At 45.3% G+C, this 21,408-nt stretch overlaps 1 protein-coding gene and 1 pseudogene across 2 annotated transcripts in view; one reads left to right on the forward strand and one right to left on the reverse strand.

Annotated features, from left to right (window-relative positions):
* Nucleotides 1–21,408, reverse strand: part of galntl6 (polypeptide N-acetylgalactosaminyltransferase like 6) — a 1,468,073-nt gene that overhangs the window by 941,571 nt on the left and 505,094 nt on the right. For both annotated transcript variants that reach the window (XM_041186365.1, XM_041186364.1), the window contains one exon: nt 12,156–12,294. In XM_041186365.1, coding sequence (XP_041042299.1) covers nt 12,156–12,294 — 139 coding nt within the window. The remainder of the gene's footprint in view (nt 1–12,155; nt 12,295–21,408) is intronic.
* Nucleotides 2,825–3,282, forward strand: LOC121277207 (annotated as a pseudogene).

The raw sequence follows: 21,408 nt of genomic DNA on the forward strand, positions 1-21,408 counted from the left end.
AAAAGCCTTTCAATCACTGCTGTGATATTTTCAATTGAACCACTAAAGCTCCTGCAGCTTTTCTGGAGGAGAGAATTCCAGGTTTCCTTTTCCCTTTGTGTGTAGAAGTGCTCTTGGCATCACCTGTGAATAGTCTAGTTCGAATTTGTAGGCTGTGCCCTCTTGATCTGGACCCCCCTGACCAGAGGAAACCGTTTCTTTCTATCATTTAATAATCTTAAACACTTCAAATAGGTCACCTCTTGATCTTCTACACTCAAAGGATTACAAAACTCATACATGTTATTTGACCTTGTAGTTTAACCCTTTTAGACCCGGCACCAGTCAAGTTTGAGAACCAAAGTTATGCAAGTGTCAAATCTACAGAGAAACCTTCTAAACTCTTACCTTGAAGATAATTTGTCTAGTTTAAGGATCCCACTACTACAGGAACATAGAAAGCAATTGCATCTGTCCGCGTAGAGCAAGGAGAGATGAATGAACGCCTTCTGAATCTGAAGAGGGTGCTGATACCTGATAATACAGGCAGTGGAAAGTCAACAAGCATATTCCAAGGCATTCGTTCAGAAGAAAAAAGTACTAGAGAGATGCATTACAAATGAGAAGAGTTTCCACCGTTAAAATAGGACACCATTAAGGGAAAACAGGCACTCTTATCTTTTAAAAGATCTGATTCTCTTTCTTGCTGCCGCTACCCCTGTTAAATGGCGCCTCCACTGAGACCTTTCTCAGTTCCTCTATTGCCAGGAATACAATGCCCACTTGTCATCGGGCAAGTGACAACTGCAGCTTTAGAAAATACCAAAGCGAAGATTCTGAGCAACAATTTACATAGTAATTGTCTCCATGTGTCAGGGTTTTCAATTTACAGCCCTGGTTTCAGTCAGACAATATTCCCACTCTAATGTAGCCTTGTCATTCTGGCTCGATAAAGCAGTGATAACCAGTAATTTTGCTGCAGCTTTTGACAGCTTTGTAAAATTAGCCGAGAGAGAGAGAGCGAGAACAGGAAAAATAGGGACTTCTCAGCTTCACAGCTGGGAGGTGATGAATTATTAGCCGGAATGCTGGCTCCATGCTGAAGTCTTCAGCACAACCTTGACATTATTATTTTATTATCGCCAGCTGTAGTGTTCAGGGATGAAATGAGAATTAGGCCGTAACCACATGTGCATTGTAAAAGACGTGGAAGTGGTGGACATCGACACAGACAACTGAGCTCTGAAGAAGAGTCATACGGACTCGAAATGTTAACTCTGTTTCTCTCTCCACAGATGCTGTCGGACCTGCTGAGTTCTTCCAGCATTTTCTGCTTTTGTTTTAGATTTCCAGCATCTGCAGTATTTAGCTTATATCTTGCTGTGTAACACAGAGCTGACCAGCAAGGTGCAAGCCATCTTCTCACAAGATGGAAGGTTGCCAGAGAGAAAGAGAGAGAGACAGAGAGTGTGTAAAGCTTTACACACAACAGGAGATTGGGCTTCTTCCAGGCTCCCAGCTGAATAAAGCAACATACAACGTTACACAGAAGTTACAGGGGAGCATTCGGCCTAAATGTTCTAAGCTGATATTTATTTACTGCTCGAGCCATCTCCCACCCTTCTTCACCTTAGCCTATCTGCACGTCCTTCTCTTCCTTTCTCCCTCATATATTTATCTAGTTTCTCATTAAATGCTGTTTGCCTTAATGTTCCAAATTTCAACTACTCTTTGGGTAAAGATGTTTCTCTTGAATTCTTAATTGGATTTATTATTGGCTATCATAGTTATGTCTCCTAGTTTTGGACCCCTCCACCAACAGAATCGTCTTCGTTCTACATCTGCCCTATCAAACAGCTTCATCATTTTAAAGAAAATGTGAGCAAAGCACATTAGTTAGAATGGAAAAAGCTACACTGAGTTACATCCAGTCTATAAAGTAGAGGAAGGCCATTCGGCCCAACAGATCAATGCTGGTGTTTATGCTCCTCATGAGCCTCCTCCCACCTTTTTCATCTCACACTGTCAAAAATCCTTCTGTTCCTTTCTCCCTTGTGTTTATCTAAATTCCCTTAAAGACATATATGCTATTTGCCTCAAGTGCTCCTTGTGAGGCAGAGTTCCACATTTTAACCTCTTTTTGGGTAAAAAAAGCTTCTCCTGAATACATCTTTGGATTCAATAGTGGCAATTTTTCTTTGATAGTAAGAGAAGCTCCCTGAGGTTCAATTTGTGACTCATACAAACCTTCTCTAAACCATGTTTTGATGCTAGCAGTGAGCACTCTTTATCTCCCTCAGTAATCCCATGGCGTACAAGCATTTAAAACCCAAACTTGACATCCCTCAACATTTGGTCCTGTCTTCCCTCTTACTTTTATTGAACCTTGGTGGTGTCCTGCACTACAGGGTTGTCAAGTTCGGTTGGATATATTCCTGGAGGTTACAGCGCTTGTGGTTAAATGCTATTCTGGAAGCAAAGGCCCTGAAGACTGGCTGGAAAGCCAAGGGCAACCCAATTTCAGCTATTTGCCAACCCAGCAGAATTTTCTGGGGATCAGGCAACTGAATAGTTACTATTGGGGCTGCCATTTCCTTTAAAGCAGCCTTATCCTACATTAGGCCTACAGGCCAGAGACTATCCCATCAACCTTTCATAACATGTGTTGACTGGTAGTAACAAAATGAGTTTCAGACGGTTTGTCTTCTTTGAACCTAACTGCTGAGTTTTTCACTCTATCGACATCAAATTGCTTAATTTCAAGTATCAATATCTATCTTGAACAGTGTCTATCATTAACCTTATCAAGCTCTTTCTAGGCCGAATGACTGCTGCTGCTGCCACCATGCTGTTGGTTATCCCCAAAAAGTTCCAGCACATTCTTCGAGTCCTCAACGTCAACATTGATGGGCGAAGGAAGATAGCGTTTGCTATCACCGCCATCAAGGGTGTCGGAAGGCTCACGTGGTACTGAGGAAAGCTGATATCGACCTGAGCAAGCAAGCGAGCTGAGGAGCTCTCTGAGGATGAGGTAGAGCGCATTATAACAATCATGCAGAATCCATGTCAGTACAAGATTCCTGAGCCGGTTCCTGAACAGGCAGAAGGACACTAAGGATGGAAAATACAGCCAGGTCTTGGCCAATGCCCTGGACAACAAACTGCGTGAGGACCTGGGGCAATTGAAGAAGATCCGTGCACACAGGGGTCTGCGACACTTGTGAGAGTCTCCACGTGTGTGGCCAGCACATAAAGGCCACAGGTAGGAGAGGAAGCACAGTCAGTGTGTCCAAGAAGAAGTAAATATTTCAACTACCAAATGTGTCAACAAATGTTCGGTTTATAAAAAATATTAACCTAATCAAAACAAAGATGGTGGGTCTCTTGGTTCTTATAGTAACTAGAAACTAAGCTAATACATTTGTCTTCTTAGTTGAAGTTTGTTCATTAAAATGCTTATTTTCTATTGTTTTGACTATTGGAAGGTACATTTCTAATGCCTTATCTTTCGGAAATTTGCTCACCAGCCATGTGAGTGAGAAAAAAAATTGATATGTGGCACCTCACGTGTAAAGGTTGGTTACCCCTACTTTAAAGAATGCCAACCTGTGCCCCCGCCAGGAGTTGCCGGCCAATCAGAGGCAGTTCAGCACTCGCAGCGGTGGCACCAGAAGCAGTGGCCAGGGTTAGGATGCAAAGAAAGCACGGCGACTTCCCAGTCAGGTAAGTGGGGCTTATGGACACTGGGGCCAGTTAGACAGGCTCCAGCGAGGGTCCATGGTGGGAATGATCGGTGAGGGCAGGAGGGGTGGGGTGATGATGCCATGGGTGCAGCTGGTGCTGCCGGGAGCTGGCCCTCCACAGGCCAAAGAGTATCAAAAGAGGAGGAACTACCCACACGCACCCCCCCCCCAACCACCCTTCAGGGATGCCGCCAATTCATGGGAGCCCAGAATGGACAATCAGCCTCAACACCCTTTGAGATGCCCCCTTTGGAAACAGGACCCTTAAAAGCTACGGCTCATAAGACAGATGGCTGTTTCATCGTGCTTTGGCATTAGAGGGCTGATTTTGGTGCTCACTCGGAGCGTACAGCAGAGAGCAGTTGGCCCAAAGCCTGTGATGACCATCTACCACAAGCATTGGGTAAAAAATACTATGACTCATCCCCACAGGGGATTGGGAGGCCTACATGCCTCACCGCAATGTCCAGGAGGTTAACCTTCATTTCCTGGAGAACCCAGGGCACTTCTGGCAAGTTATCAACATGACTGCACCACGAGACTTACCCCTTCATCTAGATTTCTCAATAATGAAGAAAAGAAACAAAATCATCAAAGAATTATTGACAAATTCAAGCTTTTGTTGAAGATGTTCCTAGTTAGATAGGTAAAGGAAGATCACAGGCAAAAGGCCTGAAATAAAAGAAAATCAAACAAAATAAGTGTGACGTGGTATAATTTTGTAGGAAGAATGAAGAAAGGGAAAACAGAATAAAGGATATAATTCCAAAACATGTGCAGGAGCAGAGGGAGCTTGGGATGTATACTTGCACAACCCATTGAAAATGGCTGGACAGGTTGAGCGGGTAGAGAAAGTAGTTAATAAGCACACGGCTTCATAAATAGAGGCATAGAGTAGAAAAGCAAGGAAATAAAGGTTAAGCCTCATAAAATGCTGGGTCACCCTCAACCAGAGTGTTGTGTCAAATTCTGAGCCTCAGACTTTGGGAAAGGCGTGAAAGCATTAGAGAAGGTGCAGAAAAGATTTATAAGAATGGTTCTGGGATGAAGATCTTCAGTCACATGGATAGATTGGAGAAGCTGGGGCTATTCTCCTTAGAGAAGGTTGAGAGAAGATTTGATAGATGTGTTCAAAATCATGAGAGGTCTGGGCAGAGTAGATACAGAGAAACAGTTCCTGTCAGTGGAAGGGTTGAGAGTCAGAGGACATCCATTCAAGGTGAGTAGCAAAAGAACCAAAGACAACATGAGGAAAAGCTTTTTTTTTGGAATCTACTGTCTAAGTGCATGGTGGAAGCAGATTCAATCGTAGCTTTGAAAAGAGAAATGGACAATTAGCTGAAGAAAATAAAAATTGCAGGGTTACAGGGAAAGGGCAGGGGAGTGGAACTAGCTGAGTTGCTCCTTCAGAGAACAAGCATTAGATTTGACAGGCTGAATGGCCTCCTTCTGTACTGTAGGTTCTGTACTGTTTCTACGATGCTTAGCTACAATTCTAGGAATTTCTGCAAGAACCTTCTCCGCTACCTGTCCAAAAATGAAACGTTATTCCAATTGCCTACATCCTCCGGCAAAGGTCACATCTCAAACCATGGGGGAATCGGGACATTTGCCGGGGTGGGAGTGAGCTGTCAGCGCCTGTGAGGGCACTTCAGAGTCACTCCAACACTCACGATCTAAGCATGCACTGCGGAGTAGCTCTCAGCAGTTCTGCTTGAGCAGCCCCCAGGCCATTCCTGGTTGTAGTTAGAAATAAACTTAACCAAACAATAGCTAAACTTACCCAAACCTTTGCTCTGAAAGAAAGCAACAAAAGAAAGAAATTGCATTTATATGGCAACTTTAATGAACTCAGGATGTCCCAAGTGGCTTCACAGATAATTAAGTACTTTTGAATTGTACTTGCCATTCCACTGTCGGAAACTCAGCAGCCAAATTGTGCACAGCAAGCTCCCACGAATAGCAATGACCAAATAATCTGCATTTTATGAATATTAAGGACCATCTTGCCACAGCATATGAGGCAATCAATCCCCTCTGGGGATGCGACATAGTATTTTCTACCCATTGCTTGTGGTAGATGGTCATCACAGGCTTTGGGCCAACTGCTGTCTGTCGTCCACTCTGAGGGAGCACCAAAATCAACCCTCTAATGTCAAAGCGCAATGAAACAGTCTGGTATTGAGGCTGATCGTCCAATCTGGGCTCCCAACTACTGACAACCTAGACGAGGAGCCTCACCTTGCAAAGAATTAAAGGAGAGCCTCTCAGGTGAATGTAAAGATCCCGGGTGATACGTCTAGGAGCAGTGCCTTGACCAATGTTTATTCCTCAACCAACATCACTCAAAAACATATTGCTGTTTGTGGGAGCTTGCTGTGGCAGGAGGGTCAGTAAGTAGAGGACACAGACATAAGGTGATTGAAAAAAGAACCAAAGGGGAGATGAAGAGATTATTTTTTTTATACAGCAAATTGTTATGATCTGGAACGCAACTACCTGAAACGGTAGAGGGAGCAGATTCAATAGTAACTTTCTATTCAGATTTGGATAAATACTTGATGGCAAAAAATGCAGAGCTATGGAGAATTTAGACAGCGAAAGGACCAAAGATATTGCCAACATAATATGCAGGATGTGTACTGTAAAGAGAAACAAAATGATAAGGGGAGTGAACAATTCTACACTAAAACATTTGATCCCAATCGCTGATGGAATTACTGTAAAACGGAAGCCGCAAGCCAATCTCTTCCATACCTTTGCAGTGAAATTGAAGTCAATCTTTGCTTCGTATCCCTGGGCTAAAGTCAATTATTTCCACCCACAACAATCACAGAATCACAGAACCTTTACGGCGCAGAAAGAGGTCATTCAACCCAACGAGTCTGCACTGGCTCTCTGAAAGAGTGTTCAACCAAATCCCCACTCTCCTGCCTTATCCCAGTAACCTTGCACATTCTCTCTTTTCAGGTAGCAATCCAATTCTCTTTTGAAACCTCAATTAAACCTGCCTCCACCACCCTCTTAGGAAGTTCGCTCCAGACTCCAACCAGCCTCGAACCAGCCTCGGGGTGAAAAAAATTTTCCTCACCTCACTTTTACTCTGAATCTGTGCCCTCTAGTTCTTGACGCTCTCTTGAGTGGGAACAGTTTCTCACTATTTATCCTGTCCATACCCCTCAGGGTTTTGAATACCTCTATCAAGTCTCCTCTCAGCTTTCTTTTCTCTAAAGAAAAACAGACCCAACCTCTCCAATCTATGCTCATAGCTATAGTTCTTTATCCCGGGAATCATTCTTGTGAACCTCCTCTGTACTCTCTCCAATGCCTTCACGTCCTTCCTCAAGTGTGGCACCCAAAACTGGATGCAGTGCTCCAGATGAGGCCTAACTAGTGTCTTTTACAAGTTCAACGTCACCTCCTTACTCTTGTACTCAATGTCCCTCAACATGCCCTACCATCTGCAATGACCTATTTATGTATACACCAAGGTCCCTCTGTTCCCTTTAGAGTTATACTGTCACACCATATTTTTCCTGTCAACATGAATCAGCTCACACTTCACTGCATTGAACATCATCTGCTATTTGTCTGCCCAACCCACCAACATGCCTATGTCCTTTTGAAGTTCAAGACTATCTTCATCACAGTTGACAGCGTTTCCAACCTTCGCATCATCTGCAAATGTTGAAATCATGCCCTGAACACCACAGTCTAGGTCATTAATATGTATCAGGAAGAGCAAGGGTCCCAACATTGACCCCTGGGGAACCCCACTAAAAACCTTCCTCCAATCTGAAAAACAATCATTTATCACTACTGTCTGCTTCCTGTCCCTCAGCCAATTTCTTATCCAAGTGCCTCCTTCCCTTTTATTCCATGAGCTAGAATGTTGCTCAAAGATTTGCTGTGTGGTACTCTATCAAATGCCTTTTGAAAATCCGTAACCAAGAACAGTGTTGACCTTATCAACCTTCTCTGTTACCTCCTCAAAAAACTGCAGCAAGTTAGTTAAACATGACTTTCCCTTAATGAATCCATGCTGGCTTTCCTTAATTAAGCGATGATTGATTTTGTCCCGAACTATAGTTTCCAGAAGTTTGCCTATCACAGAAGTCAAACTGATTGGTCTGTAGCTGCTGGCTTTATCCTTGCACTCCTTTTTGAACAAGGGTGTAACATTCGCAGTTCTCCAGTCCTCCAGCACCACCCCTGTGTCTAAGGAAGACTGGAAGTTTATCACCAGTGCCTCTGCAGTTTCCACTTTCACTTCCCTCAATACCATTGGATGCATCTCATCTGGTTACGCTATCTTATCTATTTTAAGTAAAGATAGCCTTTCTAACACCCCCTCCTTCTCAATTATAAATTCTTCTAGTGTACCAGTTACCTCCTCTCTCACCTTGGCCTGGGTAGCATCTTCTTCCTTTGTAAAGACATATGCAAAGTACTCGTTTAATGGCTCTGCTATTTCTCTTGTTTCCATCTCCAAATCCCTTTTTTTAATCCCCAATCAGCTCTGCTCTTTCTTCCACCACCCTTTTATTATTTACATGCTTATAGATAACCATGAGATTCCCTTTTATGTTTGCTGCCAGTCTCTTTTCAAGCTCTCTCCTTGCTTTTTGGATTAGTTTTTTCACATCCCCTCTGGTCCTTCTATATTCAGCCTGATTCTCCATTGTATTTTCTTCCTGACATCTGTTGTACACCCACTTCTTCCATTTCATCTTCACCTCTATCCATCTCGTCATCCAGGACACTCTGGATTTATTTGTCCTACCTTTCCCCTTCAAGGGAATATACCTTGACGTTGCCTGCAATACTGTTTATTTGAAGGTGACCCATTGTTCAGCCACTATCTTTTCTGCCAACATTTGATTCCAACTCACTTGACTCCAATGCATTCTTATCCCTTCGAAGTTGGCTCTCCTCCAAACATCCCTGCTCTGGGTTGTTCTTTGTACTTTTCCATGGCCAACCTAAACCTTATGATACAATGGTCACTGTCCCCTCAATGCCTTCCCATTGTTATTTGATCTACTTGGGTTAACTCATTCCCCAGGACCAGGTCCAACAGTGCCTGCCCTCTTGTTGGACCTGAACTATGCTGCTGCAGATAATTATCTGAATACACTGACCCTCTTGTCCCTTTGTACTATTTCTATCCTATTCTATATTTGGATAATTGAAGTCTTCTTTTATAATTACTCTATAATTCTTAGGCCTCTCTATAATTACTTTGCACATTTGTTTCTCTACATCCCTTCCAGTAGTTCAATCAATGTTATTGCACCTTTTTCATTCCTTCCCTCTAGCTAGAGAGATGCCATCCTTGACCCCTCTGGAATATCTTCTCTCTACAGTACTGTAATGCCATCTTTAATCAATACTGCCACTTCTGCCCCCACCCCTTTTCTTCCTTTCTTGTGTCTCTTAAACACCTTGTACCCAGCAATATTTAACATTCAGTCCTGCCCTTCTTTCAGCCAGGTCTCTGTTCGAGCAGTAATATCACAATTCTGTTTGTTAACCTGTGCCTATAGCTCACCAGTCTTATTAATCACACTCTGTGCATTCACATACATGTAGATTAACCCTGATTTAGGCTTTGTTACTTTCCCCCTTATTCTGACCCCATCTGATGACTTACTATTCCCTACTCTAATTCTGTCAAACTCTCCAAGCATTCTATCTACCTTGATACTACTCTCTGATATATCCTCCTTATCAGTTAATACTTCTCTACTTCCCACTGTGAGTTCCTCTCCTCTCCACTCAAGTTCTCACCCCCATGCCAATCTAATTTAAACCCTCCCCAACAGCACTAGCAAACCTCCCAGAAAGGGCATTAGTCCCAGTACTGTTAAGGTGTAACCCATCCTTCTCGTACAGGTCTCACCTGCCCCAGAACTGGTCCGAATGCCTCAGAAATCTAACGCCCTCCCTCCTATTCCATTTCTCCAGTCATGTATTGAACCACTCAGTCTTCCTATTCTTATGCTCACTAGCACGTGGCACTGGGAGTAATCCTGTGATCACTGCTCTTGTGGTCCTGCTTTTTAATTCCCTTCCTAACTCCCTAAAATCTACTTTCAGGACCTCATCTCTTTTCCTACCGATGTCAATGGTCCCAATGTGGATTGCAATCTCTGCCTGTTCACCCTCCCCCTAAAAAATGTCTTGAAGCCACTCTATGACATCCTTGACCCTGGCACCAGGGAGGCAGCATACCATCCTGCAGTCATGTCTATGGTTGCAGGAGTGCCTGTCTACTCCCCTACCACAATAGCACTTCCACTCTTCCTCCTCCCTCCCTGTGCAGCTGAAGTACCCATGATACCACGGAGTTGGCTCTTGCTACAGTCCTCTGAGGAACTATCTCGCTCACCAGTATCCAGAATGGAAAAACAGTTAGAGAGCAAGGTAGCCAGGACCAAATTTTTACCAATACCTCAAGCCCATCATTGAGTGATGGCTCTGTATGTGAGACACGCAACAATGAAAACTATTCTTTATACTGAGTGCTTTTCCAGTCAGTTGTATTAGAGGCTTGATCCCCTGGCAGGTACAAAAAGCTGATACATAAGCTTTTGCAATTGACAGCCAGGCCCCAGATCGCAATAGTACTGCTATATCTGAGTCTAGAAGTCAGTGCAAAAAAAGACTGGTGCTTTCTTGTAGTGTAAGGAAGCAGGGAAATGGTAGAATTATGTTTTTCATGTATAGAAGGAAAGAAAAGCCACTTGCACTTCTGTGGCTTTCACAACCTCAGGACATCGCAAAATGCTTTACAGCCAATGAAGTACTTTTGGAGTGTGGTTACTGTTGTGGTAGGAAACGCAGCAACCAATATGCACAGAACAAACTCCCACAAACTGCATTGCGATAACGACCAGATTGTCTGTTTTCATGACGTTGATTGAGGAATAAATATTGTCCAGGATCGCAGGGAAAACTCCCCTGGTCTTCTTTGAAATAGTGGCACAGGACCTTTTACATCCACCCGAGAGGTAAAACAGGGCCTCGGTTTAATGTCCCATTCATAAATCAACACGCCCAGCATTGCAGCTTTCCCTCAGAGTGGCACTGGTGTGTCAGCCTTGATTTTTGTGCTCACGTCCTGGATTCGGACAAATCCACCACCTTCTAACTTATAGGCAAGACTGAAAACCGATCTACGGCAATCCAATCAAGGTGGAAATGATACAAAGATGGCAGTGTTTCCCTCCCCGCCACTTGAAGAGTTGGTGGGAAATGCATCCTCGCATATCACTACAGCCCCATAGGCATTTAGCCCTCTGAGGAGTGTTAATTGGCTGTAGGCAGGACTTCAGCCCCTCACTCAGGAAGAAGCCCCACCGTAGAGACCTGCCGGCCAATCTGACATCCCTGTAGTCCCAGCAGCACCAGTGGTAGCAGTGGCCAGGACTGGGACTACAAGTAGTCCCCAAGTTCTAAGTCCCAGAATCCAGATTAAGTAAAAAGGGGGGGGGGGGGGTGGTCTCACGGCAGAGAGAGGGGGTGAGATCCAGTGGGCCTGGTGTTGGGGTTGGACAGAGAGGCATGGGTCTTGATGGAGGGAGGGAGCACCCCCATGGAGGCTGGCCTTAGGGGTTGGGGAGGTGCCGTTGAGGCAGTTTCCGTTTCCCTTGGGTAATATTACTGGATTTTTATAGTTAAACATCTATAAGGGACTGTTGCCTGAAAGGTGTTTACTTGTGGGTCTGACCGAATATGGAATCCTTTGGGGGAATGTTTTGTAAAATTAATTTCAAATGTGTAACTGTAGCCTTGTGTACTTAAGTATTCTTTTCTTCTTGTTAATAAAACATGTACTTTTAATTTTTTAAATCCCATAAGTGTCACTGGACTTCTTGCTCCCTTCGAAGGGCCAGAAAACTCTACCCATGGGGGTAATAAGCAGTTTTGGGTGATATTGAATTCAATGTTAAACTGGGACTGGTTCAACCATATTGCATGAGGTAACTGATAAGAAAACAATGCAAATAGTGGCAGAGATAAGGAAGCAAAGCTGGCAAGCTGATAAGAGATTCTTTGATGCTTGATAATTAAACAGCAGATCTTGGAGAGGAAACCATATAAAACAGCCCATTCTGCAAGGGTTTTCGGGAGAGTTATAGACACCGTCAAACAAGTCGCCACAGGAAGGAGACCTTTCTTTCTTCGCAAAGACAAGGAATCTGACCAGTTCTTTAGCTTGTGGTCGTTCTCGCTAAAAAGTATATATGAAAAGTTACTGGCTTTCTGGTCCAAACTTACATTGTCCATCAAATTAAATTCTTTAAAGTTAGAAAACGACTACAAGTGTCTCTCCTTCACTTTCTTAGCCTTTTTGTATTCTGAATAATGGAGAAAAAAAATCTCACAGTAGCTGAGACAGCGCCTTGGATGTTTCATATTTACACTTACTTTGGATGTCTGATGTCTGGCAGTGAACGGTCCAGGGCAATGCTGTTGCTCACGTAGATGTTGAAACCATTTTCCCTGTATGCTGAATCAGACTGATCCTCCTCTGCCAGTGGGTAAGGCTTCCCATGTTCACCCTTTCCTGCAACAAAGATTGAGATCACCAGTCTGTTCTTGACAAATTGCCCCCTGACCAAGATTCTGCCCTTCAGCCCTCCCGGCAGCCATGTTGAACAGTGCACTGGGAAGATTGATGGATGTAGTGGGGAGGAGATGGCCAGGAGGGAGGGGAGCCCTCAACTTCCTAACCATCTTCCTTGTGGATGCTGCTACCTCAATGAGGCCTCTTGAATGCAGAACCAGCCCTTCCATAACAAACAGCAGCAGCTTGCATTTATATAGCACCTATTGCATAGCAATATGCCCAAGGTGTGTCACAGGAGCAAAACAGAATTTGACACCAAGCCACATCAGTACAGGGGGCCAAAACCTTGGTTAAAGGAATTCGCCAAGGCTCCTTCGACAGCACCTTCCAAACCCAAGATCACTACCATCGAGAAGGACAAAGGCAGCAGATAGATGGGAACACCACCACCTGGAAGTTCCCCTCCAAGTCATTCACCATCCTGACTTGGAAATATATCGCCGTTCCTTCACTGTCGCTGGGTCAAAATCCTGGAACTCCCTCCCTAACAGCACTGTGTGTGTACCTACACCACATGGACTGCAGCGGTTCAAGAAGGCAGCTCACCACCACCTTCTCAAGGGCAACTAGGAATGGGTAATAAATGCTGGCCCAGCCAGCGAAACCCACATCCTGTGAATGAACTAAAAAAATATAGGTTCCAAGGAATGTCTTAATGGAGGAGGAAATGGAGGTCGAGAGGCAGAGAGGTTTAGGGAGAGAATTCCAGAGCTTGGGGCCTAGGCAACTGAAGGCACAGTCACCAATGGTGGGGCGATTAAAATCGGGGATGCACAAGGGACCAGCATTGGAGAACCAATGATATCGCGGAGGGCTGGAGGAGGTTACGGGGATAGTGGGGAGAAAGTCTCTGGAGGAATTTGAAAAGTAGAATGCGAACTCTAAAATCCGAACCTTGCCAACCTGGGAGCCAAGGTAGGTCATTGAGCATTGCGATGATGGGTGAAGAGGACATGATGCAGGTTAGAATGTGGGCAGGACACATTTGCCTGAGTTCGAGTTGAAGGGCAAAATATGCAAGGCTAGCCAGGAGAGCATTGGAATAGTCAACCGAGAGTGTGATTGTCTGTCAAAGGGTTACCAACCCCCTAGGATTGGCTCCAGGCATTGAAGTTACATCCCCAGGGCACTACTGTGGGCAAGCTGGGAGAAACAGGATTGTGGAATTAAAATCAAATGGTGTTCATTTTTATTTTCTTTGAACACTTGCATTCATTGATTATAAAATATATTGGAGCCAGTTTGTTCTGGGGGAATAAAAGGCCTTTTCACTCACAGTCATGATTAATCTAACAGGCTAGCAAAAAACCTGTGGCCTTTTCAGTAGGCTGTGGGAAGGCCCGGAGGATGGGCCAAGTGTGGGTATATAGGGGTATTGTGGTTCAAGGAAAAGTGACAAAACTTCCAGGAATGCACCCGACCACAATTGGCAACCTTGTCACTACTCAAAATGTAGACACGTCATTTCCCTTCACAAGTGCTGTTGGGGCCAAGTGGAATTTCCACTGCCCCCTGGTGGCAGGGTTTGGGACACTGACGTCAGGGTCAAATTTTAGGCAGGGGGCGGGGAGGGGTTGTCACATTCCTGCACTATGTGGAGAGCAGTCACCTAGCAGTGACTTTCCCCAAATTGGCCAATTAGTGGCCAGAGGGCAGACTCACCATCCAATCGCAGATGGTGGGTGATCTCTCAAGCTGGAAGCCAAATCAGAGTCCATCAGCACTGAAGGAGCAGCACACTGTCTTTTTAGGATAGAGAGAGAGAGACAGAAAGAGGGTGCCTGAAGATGGAGGCACGCTTTCCCCAACTTTTTAAACTGTTAAATAAAGCAGCCGAGCCATCATTGTGGGCAAGGGCTGGAGGTGCTGTCCTTTCGGCCTGTGGCTGTAGCTGTAACCAGGCAGGCGAGAAGGGCCTTAAAGCCTGCCTTGAGTGCTGACCTGCTCGCCCGAGTCCGCCAACAGGAGGCCACTTCCAGGCAACGTGCCTGGTCCCTGATGCCTCGGAGGCCAAACGGAAAATTCCAGTCAGCCTCTCTCAATAGCGCGGGCGGGTGGCCCTGCTGAGACCACACCCCTCCCAGCCCACCTCCAGGAAAATGGCTCAATGGGGGCACGATGGTGCCAGCAAACAGACGCCTGCCAGCAGCACGAATTTCAACTCCCCCACCCCCCCCCCAACTCACCTCCGTGCTCGCCCTCTTCGAGGGCTAAACACCCTGCCCCTGGTTTTAATTAGGGTTTAACGCCCCGCCATGAAGTTACTCTGATTGAACATTCGTGTTTGAAACTGAGTGATGTCATCAAAAGAATGGGAGCTCTCTTGCTTTAAGGGGTTAGGCGAAAGGTGAAAGGCGAAAGAGCAAACAAGCAAAAACTGGCTGGGCCAGCATTTATTGCCCACCCCTAGTTGCCCTTGAGAAGGTGGTGATGAGCTGCCTTCTTGAACTGCTGCAGTCCCTGTGGTGTAGGTACAGCCTTTTTCCTCACCTCCAATACTTTAATGCCCCTATGATTTTCTCCTGGGTGATTTGCAGTAGATTAACCTTAAACACCTGGGCCAGTATCTTTGAGGTGGCATGCAGGGGGGTGTAAAATAACGCGTGGTGACGTTGGGCTTGCGTCCTGATGTCACTGCGTGTCATTCCGGTTTTCAGTTCGGCGGGCGCGCACCAGAGTCAGCTGTGTGCCCGCCGAACTGTCAAAGGCCTGTTAAGGCCATTTAAATATAAATTAAAATAATTAACGGAGCTGCCCGTCCAGCCTTAAGGTTGGGGGGGGTAGGCGAAGAGTCCAGGCGGCCTTCGTATTTATCACGGAACCTCATCCACGGGTGGGGTGAGGTTTCATAAAGTGTTTATAAATTGAATGAAAGTTTTTATTAAAGTTCATTGACACGTCCCACCTCATGTGGCACCGTCACATGAGGGGACATGCCAGAAATTTTTTTTTTCTCTTTATTTAAATCATTGATAATGAAGCTAATCTCCCTGAGGCAGCTCTGTACCTCTGCACCTGAGGCAGCCTACTGCCCCCCACCCCCCCCCCCACCCCCCCCCACCCCCCGCACGGGGAGCGCTCTGCGCTTTCAGGTGTGCGTCACACTGGGTGGGCCTTAATTGGACCGCCCACATAAAATGGCGGAACCCGCCCCCGCCCGCTCCCACTCAGCACCCCTCCCCCCACCCCCCTCCGGGGAGAAAATTCTCTCCCTGGAGATTCCAGGATGATGCTGGAAGGATGGCCACCCTATTTCAGACTCATGGCATTAAACTAAACGTTCACAAATACCCACAGTATTTCCTGTACTTCTGCGTTTAAAAGGACTATAATATCAGCTCTAACTCCCAGTCCTTATTTTTTCTCAAGGCTGACCCAAACAATAACCTCAGTCATAAGTCATTGAATCATAGAATCATGTAAAAAAAAAAGACATATTTATAAGTGTCTTTCATTGCCACCGGACACTTTGGCATCACAGCCAATGAAGTACTTTTTGAAGTGCAGTTACTGTTGTCATACAGGAAGTGTGACAGCCAATTTGAACACAGCAAGATCTCACAAACAGCGATGAGATAATGACCAGGTAATCTGCTTTTGATACGTTGATTGAGCGATAAATATTGGCCAGGACACTGGAGATAACTCCCCTGTTGTTCTTCAATTAACGACATGGGAACTTTTGCATCTGAAAGGTTTAAAACCTCAACCAAACAACAGCAGCTCTAACATGCGCAGTGTCAGCTTTGATTTCTGCAGTCACGTCCTGCTCGAATCCATAACTGTCCGACTTTGGTACAAGAGTGCTGCCGTGGACCATAGCACAGGAGGAGGTCACTTGTACCATTGTGTCAGTGCTTCTCTCTGAGAAATCCATTTCGCCCCAGTCTCCTGCTCTGTTCTCCATAGCAGTGTAAATCTTTACCCCAAGGATTTGTGCAATTGCCCTTCGAAAGTTACTACTGAATCTATTTCCACTGCCCCTTCAGGCAGTGAGTTCCAGCCGCAAAAATTCGAAGTGTATTCTTTGCCAGGCTTGTGAATTGTGTGTCATTGGCAAAATTAGGAATGTGGAGGAGAAAAGCGATCCCCATATCGGTACAAAGGGAGCACTAGTTCCAAGCATTCTCCGATCCAAGAAACACCAATAATCCAAACTCTTTGTTTCTTGCCTGTCAGCCAACCTTCCATCCACATTGCTCCATGCCACATACAACATACAGCTTAACTTTATTGAGTGACCTTCAGTGGTCCAGTGATCACTGATTAGATCACTGACCTAGTCATACAATGGGGAGGAGTGTGGTTAGATTAGAGAAGCTTTGCTTCAAGTCTTCTATCCGGTTAATAATTTTGTTAAGATAGTAGAGCAAACTATGCTTGGTACTTAGATAAAAGCAAAAAACTGTGGTGCTGGAAATTCAAAACAAAAATAAAAATAAAAATACCTGGAAAAACTCAGCAGGTCTGGCAGCACCTGCGGAGAAGAACACAGTTAACGTTTCCAGTCCATATGACTCTTCATCAGTTCTGCAGAACTCCTGCAGTGATGCCCTGGAACTGAGATGACTGACCTCCAACAACCACAACCATCTTCCTTTGTGCTAGGTATGACTCCAACCAGCAGAGACTTTTCCCCTTGATTCCCATTGACTCCAGTTTTGCTCGGGCTCCTTGATACCAGACATGGTCAAATGCTGCCTTGAAGTCAAGGGCAGTCACTCGCACCTCACCTCTGTAGTTCAGCTTCTTTGTCCATGTATGAATTAAGGGACGAAAGAATGGGTGAAGGAAGGAGGATTGCACACAGTGGCAGTGTCAGAAGAATGGAACATGTGGGAAAGTCAATAAGGCTAGGGGGTGATTTCAGATGTTGGGTTATGGAGACAAGGATGAGGTTGTTAACGTACTGAAGGACATGGTGCCATTGGGTTTTGGTGAGGAGAGGGGAAAAAGGTCAATTGAATTTAATGCAGATCAAGGTGGTTACTGCAATGTTTGCTACATTAAAACTGTGACTATACTTCGAAAGTACTTTGGGACCTCCTGCTTTTGCGAAGGGCCTCGTACCAATGCAATTCTTTCTTTACTTGCACACAAATAAGATTTGACATCAGCCTCTGGAGGTCGCTAGCATCACAGATGCCAGTCTTCAGCCAATTCAATTCACTCCATCTGGTATCAAGAAATGGCTGAAGGCACTAGATACTGCAAAAGCAAGGGGCCCTGACAATATTCTGGCAATATTACTGAAGGTGTGCTCTAGAACTTGCTGCGCCCCTAGCCAAGCTGTTCCAGTACAGCTACAACACTGGCGTCTACCCGGCAATGTGGAAGATTGCCCAGGTATGTCCTGTACACAAAAAGCAGGACAAATCCAACCCGGCCAATGACTGACCCATCAGTCTACTCTCGATGATCAGTAAAGTGACGGAAGGAGTCATCAACAGTGCTATGAAGTGGCACTTGCTTAGCATTAACCTGCTAACTGATGCCCAGTTTGGGTTCTGCTAGGGTCACTCAACTCCTGATCTCATTACAGCCTTGGTTCAAACATGAACAAAAGAGCTGAACTCCATAGGTGAGGTGAGAGTGACTTCCCTTGACATCAAGGCATTATTTGATCGAATGTGGCATCAGGGAGTGTTTGCAAAACTAACCATTGCCCCTTGACATCGAATGGCATTACCATTGCTGAATCCCCCATTATCAACATCCTGGGTGTTACCATTGACCAGAAACTGAACTGGACTGGCCATATACATACTGTGGCTACAAGAGCAAGTCAAAAGTTAGGATCCCTGTGGTGAATAACTCACCTCCTGACTCCCCAAAGCCTGTCCACCATATATAAGGCACAAGTCAGGAGTGTGATGGAATACTCTCCACTTGCCTGGATGAGTGCAACTCCAATAACATTCAAGAAGCTTGACACTATCGAGGACAAAGCAGCCCACTTGATTGGCACCCCATCGCAAACATTCACTCCCTCCACCCCAAATGCACAGTGACAGCAGGGTTTACCATCTACAAGATGCACTTCAGGAACTCACCAGGTTCCTTCTAAAGCACCTTCCTAGCCCATCACCACTAACATCTAGAAGGACAAGGGCAGCAGATAGATGGGAACACCACCACCTGGAAGCCACTCCAAGCCAATCACCATCTTGACTTGGAAATATATCGCTGTTCCTTCACTGTCGCTGGGTTAAAATCCTGGAACTCCCTTCCTAACAGCACTGTGGATGCACCTACACCACATGGACTGCAGCGGTTCAAGAAGGCAGCTCACTATCACCTTCTCAAGGGCACCTAGGGATGGACAATAAATGTTGGCCCAGCCAGTGATACCCATACTCATGTTATACATTATCATTGACAGAGACCTCTAAGTTTTTCTTTGGCTCAATTTATTTTCTTGTTCTTGCCTGTTGCAGTTAAATTCTGATTTAGCTTTGTAATAAGATGCCAAGAACACAAGTAAGCACAGACTGTCAATGTGTGGAAGAAAGAGCCGAACATTCAATCTGTCAAATTAATTCCTTTGAAACACGAGGTGAAATCTGGTGGATTCTTGTGGATTCTATTTGTCAAAATTAACTTTGGAACATAAGAACGCAGAGAGAATACCATTTTGATTTATCTGATCAGCAGAATACCCAGTTTACCACCTGTATCTATTAATTGTCACTTCAATTCCCTCTTCAAATTACTGATCCTGTCAGCCACGATATCCCCTCCCTAAGCAAGCCATCCAAATATTTATGAGCCCTTCTGCAACATTATTTGGTATATTCACTCTCCCCATCCCATTTCTGTAATCTCCTCAAGCCTTACAACCCACCAAGGTATCTGCGCTCTCTTAATTTGCAGGAGTTTTTTTAGATATATAAAGGATAAGAGAGAGGCAAAAGTGGACATTGGGCTGCTTGAAAATTATGCTGGAGATGTAGTAGTGGGGAACAAAGAAATGGTGGAGGAACTGAATAGGTACTTTGCGTCAGTCTTTAAAGTGGAAGACATGAGTAACATCCCCAAAGTTCAAGAGAGTCGGGGGGCAGAGGTGAGTATGGTGGCCATTACCAAGGAGAAGGTGCTAGGAAAACTGAAAAGTCTGAAGGTGGATAAATCACCTGGACCAGATGGATTACACCCCAGAGTTCTGAAGGAGATAGCTGAAGAGACAGTGGAGGTGTTAGTGGTGATCTTTCAGGAAGAACCGGAGTCAGGGAGGGTCCCAGAGGACTGGAAAATCGCTAATGTAACCCCCCTGTTTAAGAAGGGAGTGAGGCAAAAGACGGGAAACTACAGGCCGATTAGCCTGACCTCGGTCGTTGGTAAGATTTTAGAGTCCATTATTAAGGATGAGATTTCAGAATACTTGGAAGTGCATGGTAAAATCGGGCAAAGTCAGTATGGTTTCATCAAGGGGAGGTCATGCCTGACAAATCTGTTAGAATTCTTTGAGGAGGTAACGAGTAGGTTAGACAAAGGAGAGCCAATGGATGTTATTTACTTGGACTTCCAGAAGGCCTTTGACAAGGTGCCGCACAGGAGGCTGCTCAGGAAGATAAGAGCCCATGGTGTTAGAGGCAAGGTACTAGCATGGATAGAAGATTGGCTGTCTGGCAGGAGGCAGAGAGTGGGGATAAGGGGGTCCTTCTCAGGATGGCAGCCAGTGACTGGTGGAGTTCTGCAGGGGTCAGTGTTGGGACCACAACTTTTCACTTTATACATTAATGATTTAGATGAAGGAACTGAGGGCATCCTGGCTAAGTTTGCAGATGATACAAAGATAGGTGGAGGGACAGGTAGTATTGAGGAGGTGGGGAGACTGCAGAAGGATTTGAACAGTTTAGGAGAATGGGCAAAGAAGTGGCAGATGGAATACAACGTGGGCAAGTGTGAGGTCGTGCACTTTGGTAGGAAGAATAGAGGCATGGACTATATTCTAAATGGGGAGAGAATTCAGAAATCTGGATTGCAGAGGGACTTGGGAGTCCTAGTCCAGGATTCTCTTAAGGTTAACTTGCAGGTTGAGTCGGTAGTTAGGAAGGCAAATGCAATGTTGGCATTTATGTCAAGAGGACTAGAATATAAAAGCAGGGATGTGCTGCTGAGGCTTTACAAGGCTCTGGTCAGACCACGTTTAGAATATTGTGAGCAATTTTGGGCCCCATATCTCAGAAAGGATGTGCTGGCCCTGGAGAGAGTCCAGAGGAGGTTCACGAGAATGATCCCAAGAATGAAAGGCTTAACATATGAGAAACGTTTGAGGACTCTGGGTCTATACTCGATGGAGTTTAGAAGGATGAGGGGGGATCTGATTGAAACTTACAGAATACTGAAGGCCTGGATAGAGTGGACGTGGGGAAGATGTTTCCATTAGTAGGAGAGACTAGGACCCGAGGGTACAGCCTCAGAGTAAAGGGAAGACCTTTTAGAACGGAGATGAGGAGAAACTTCTTTAGCCAGAGAGTGGTGAATCTATGGAATTCATTGCCACAGAAGGCTGTGGAGGCCAGGTCATTAAGTGTATTTAAGACCAAGATAGATAGGTTCTTGATTGGTAAGGGGATCAAAGGTTACGGGGAGAAGGCGGGAGAATAGGGTTGAGAAACTTATCAGCCATGATTGAATGGCGGAGCAGACTCGATGGGCCGATTGGCCTAATTTCTGTTCCTATGTCTTATGGTCTAATTCTGACCCCCTGATTTAAATTGCTCCACCATTGACAGCTGTGCCCAGAGCAGTCTAGGCTCCAAGCTCTGGAATTCCCTCCCTAAACTCGCACCAAATGCTGTTCACCCATTAGCACTGTGCTCGCTGACCTCCACTGGTTCCTGCTTAAACAACGGCTCGATTTATAAAATGCTCACCCTTGCTTTCAAATTCCTCCACAGCCTCACCCTGTCCCACCTCTTTAATCTTCTCCAGCCCCACAACCCTCCCAGGCATCTGCGCTCCTCTAATTTTAGCCTTTTGAACATCGCCAATTTTAATCATTCCACCGCTGGTGACCTCAGCCTTAAGTCAGGAATTCCCTCCCTA

The sequence above is a fragment of the Carcharodon carcharias genome, chromosome 4, assembly GCF_017639515.1.
Source record: "Carcharodon carcharias isolate sCarCar2 chromosome 4, sCarCar2.pri, whole genome shotgun sequence".
Taxonomy (NCBI): Eukaryota; Metazoa; Chordata; class Chondrichthyes; order Lamniformes; family Lamnidae; genus Carcharodon; species Carcharodon carcharias.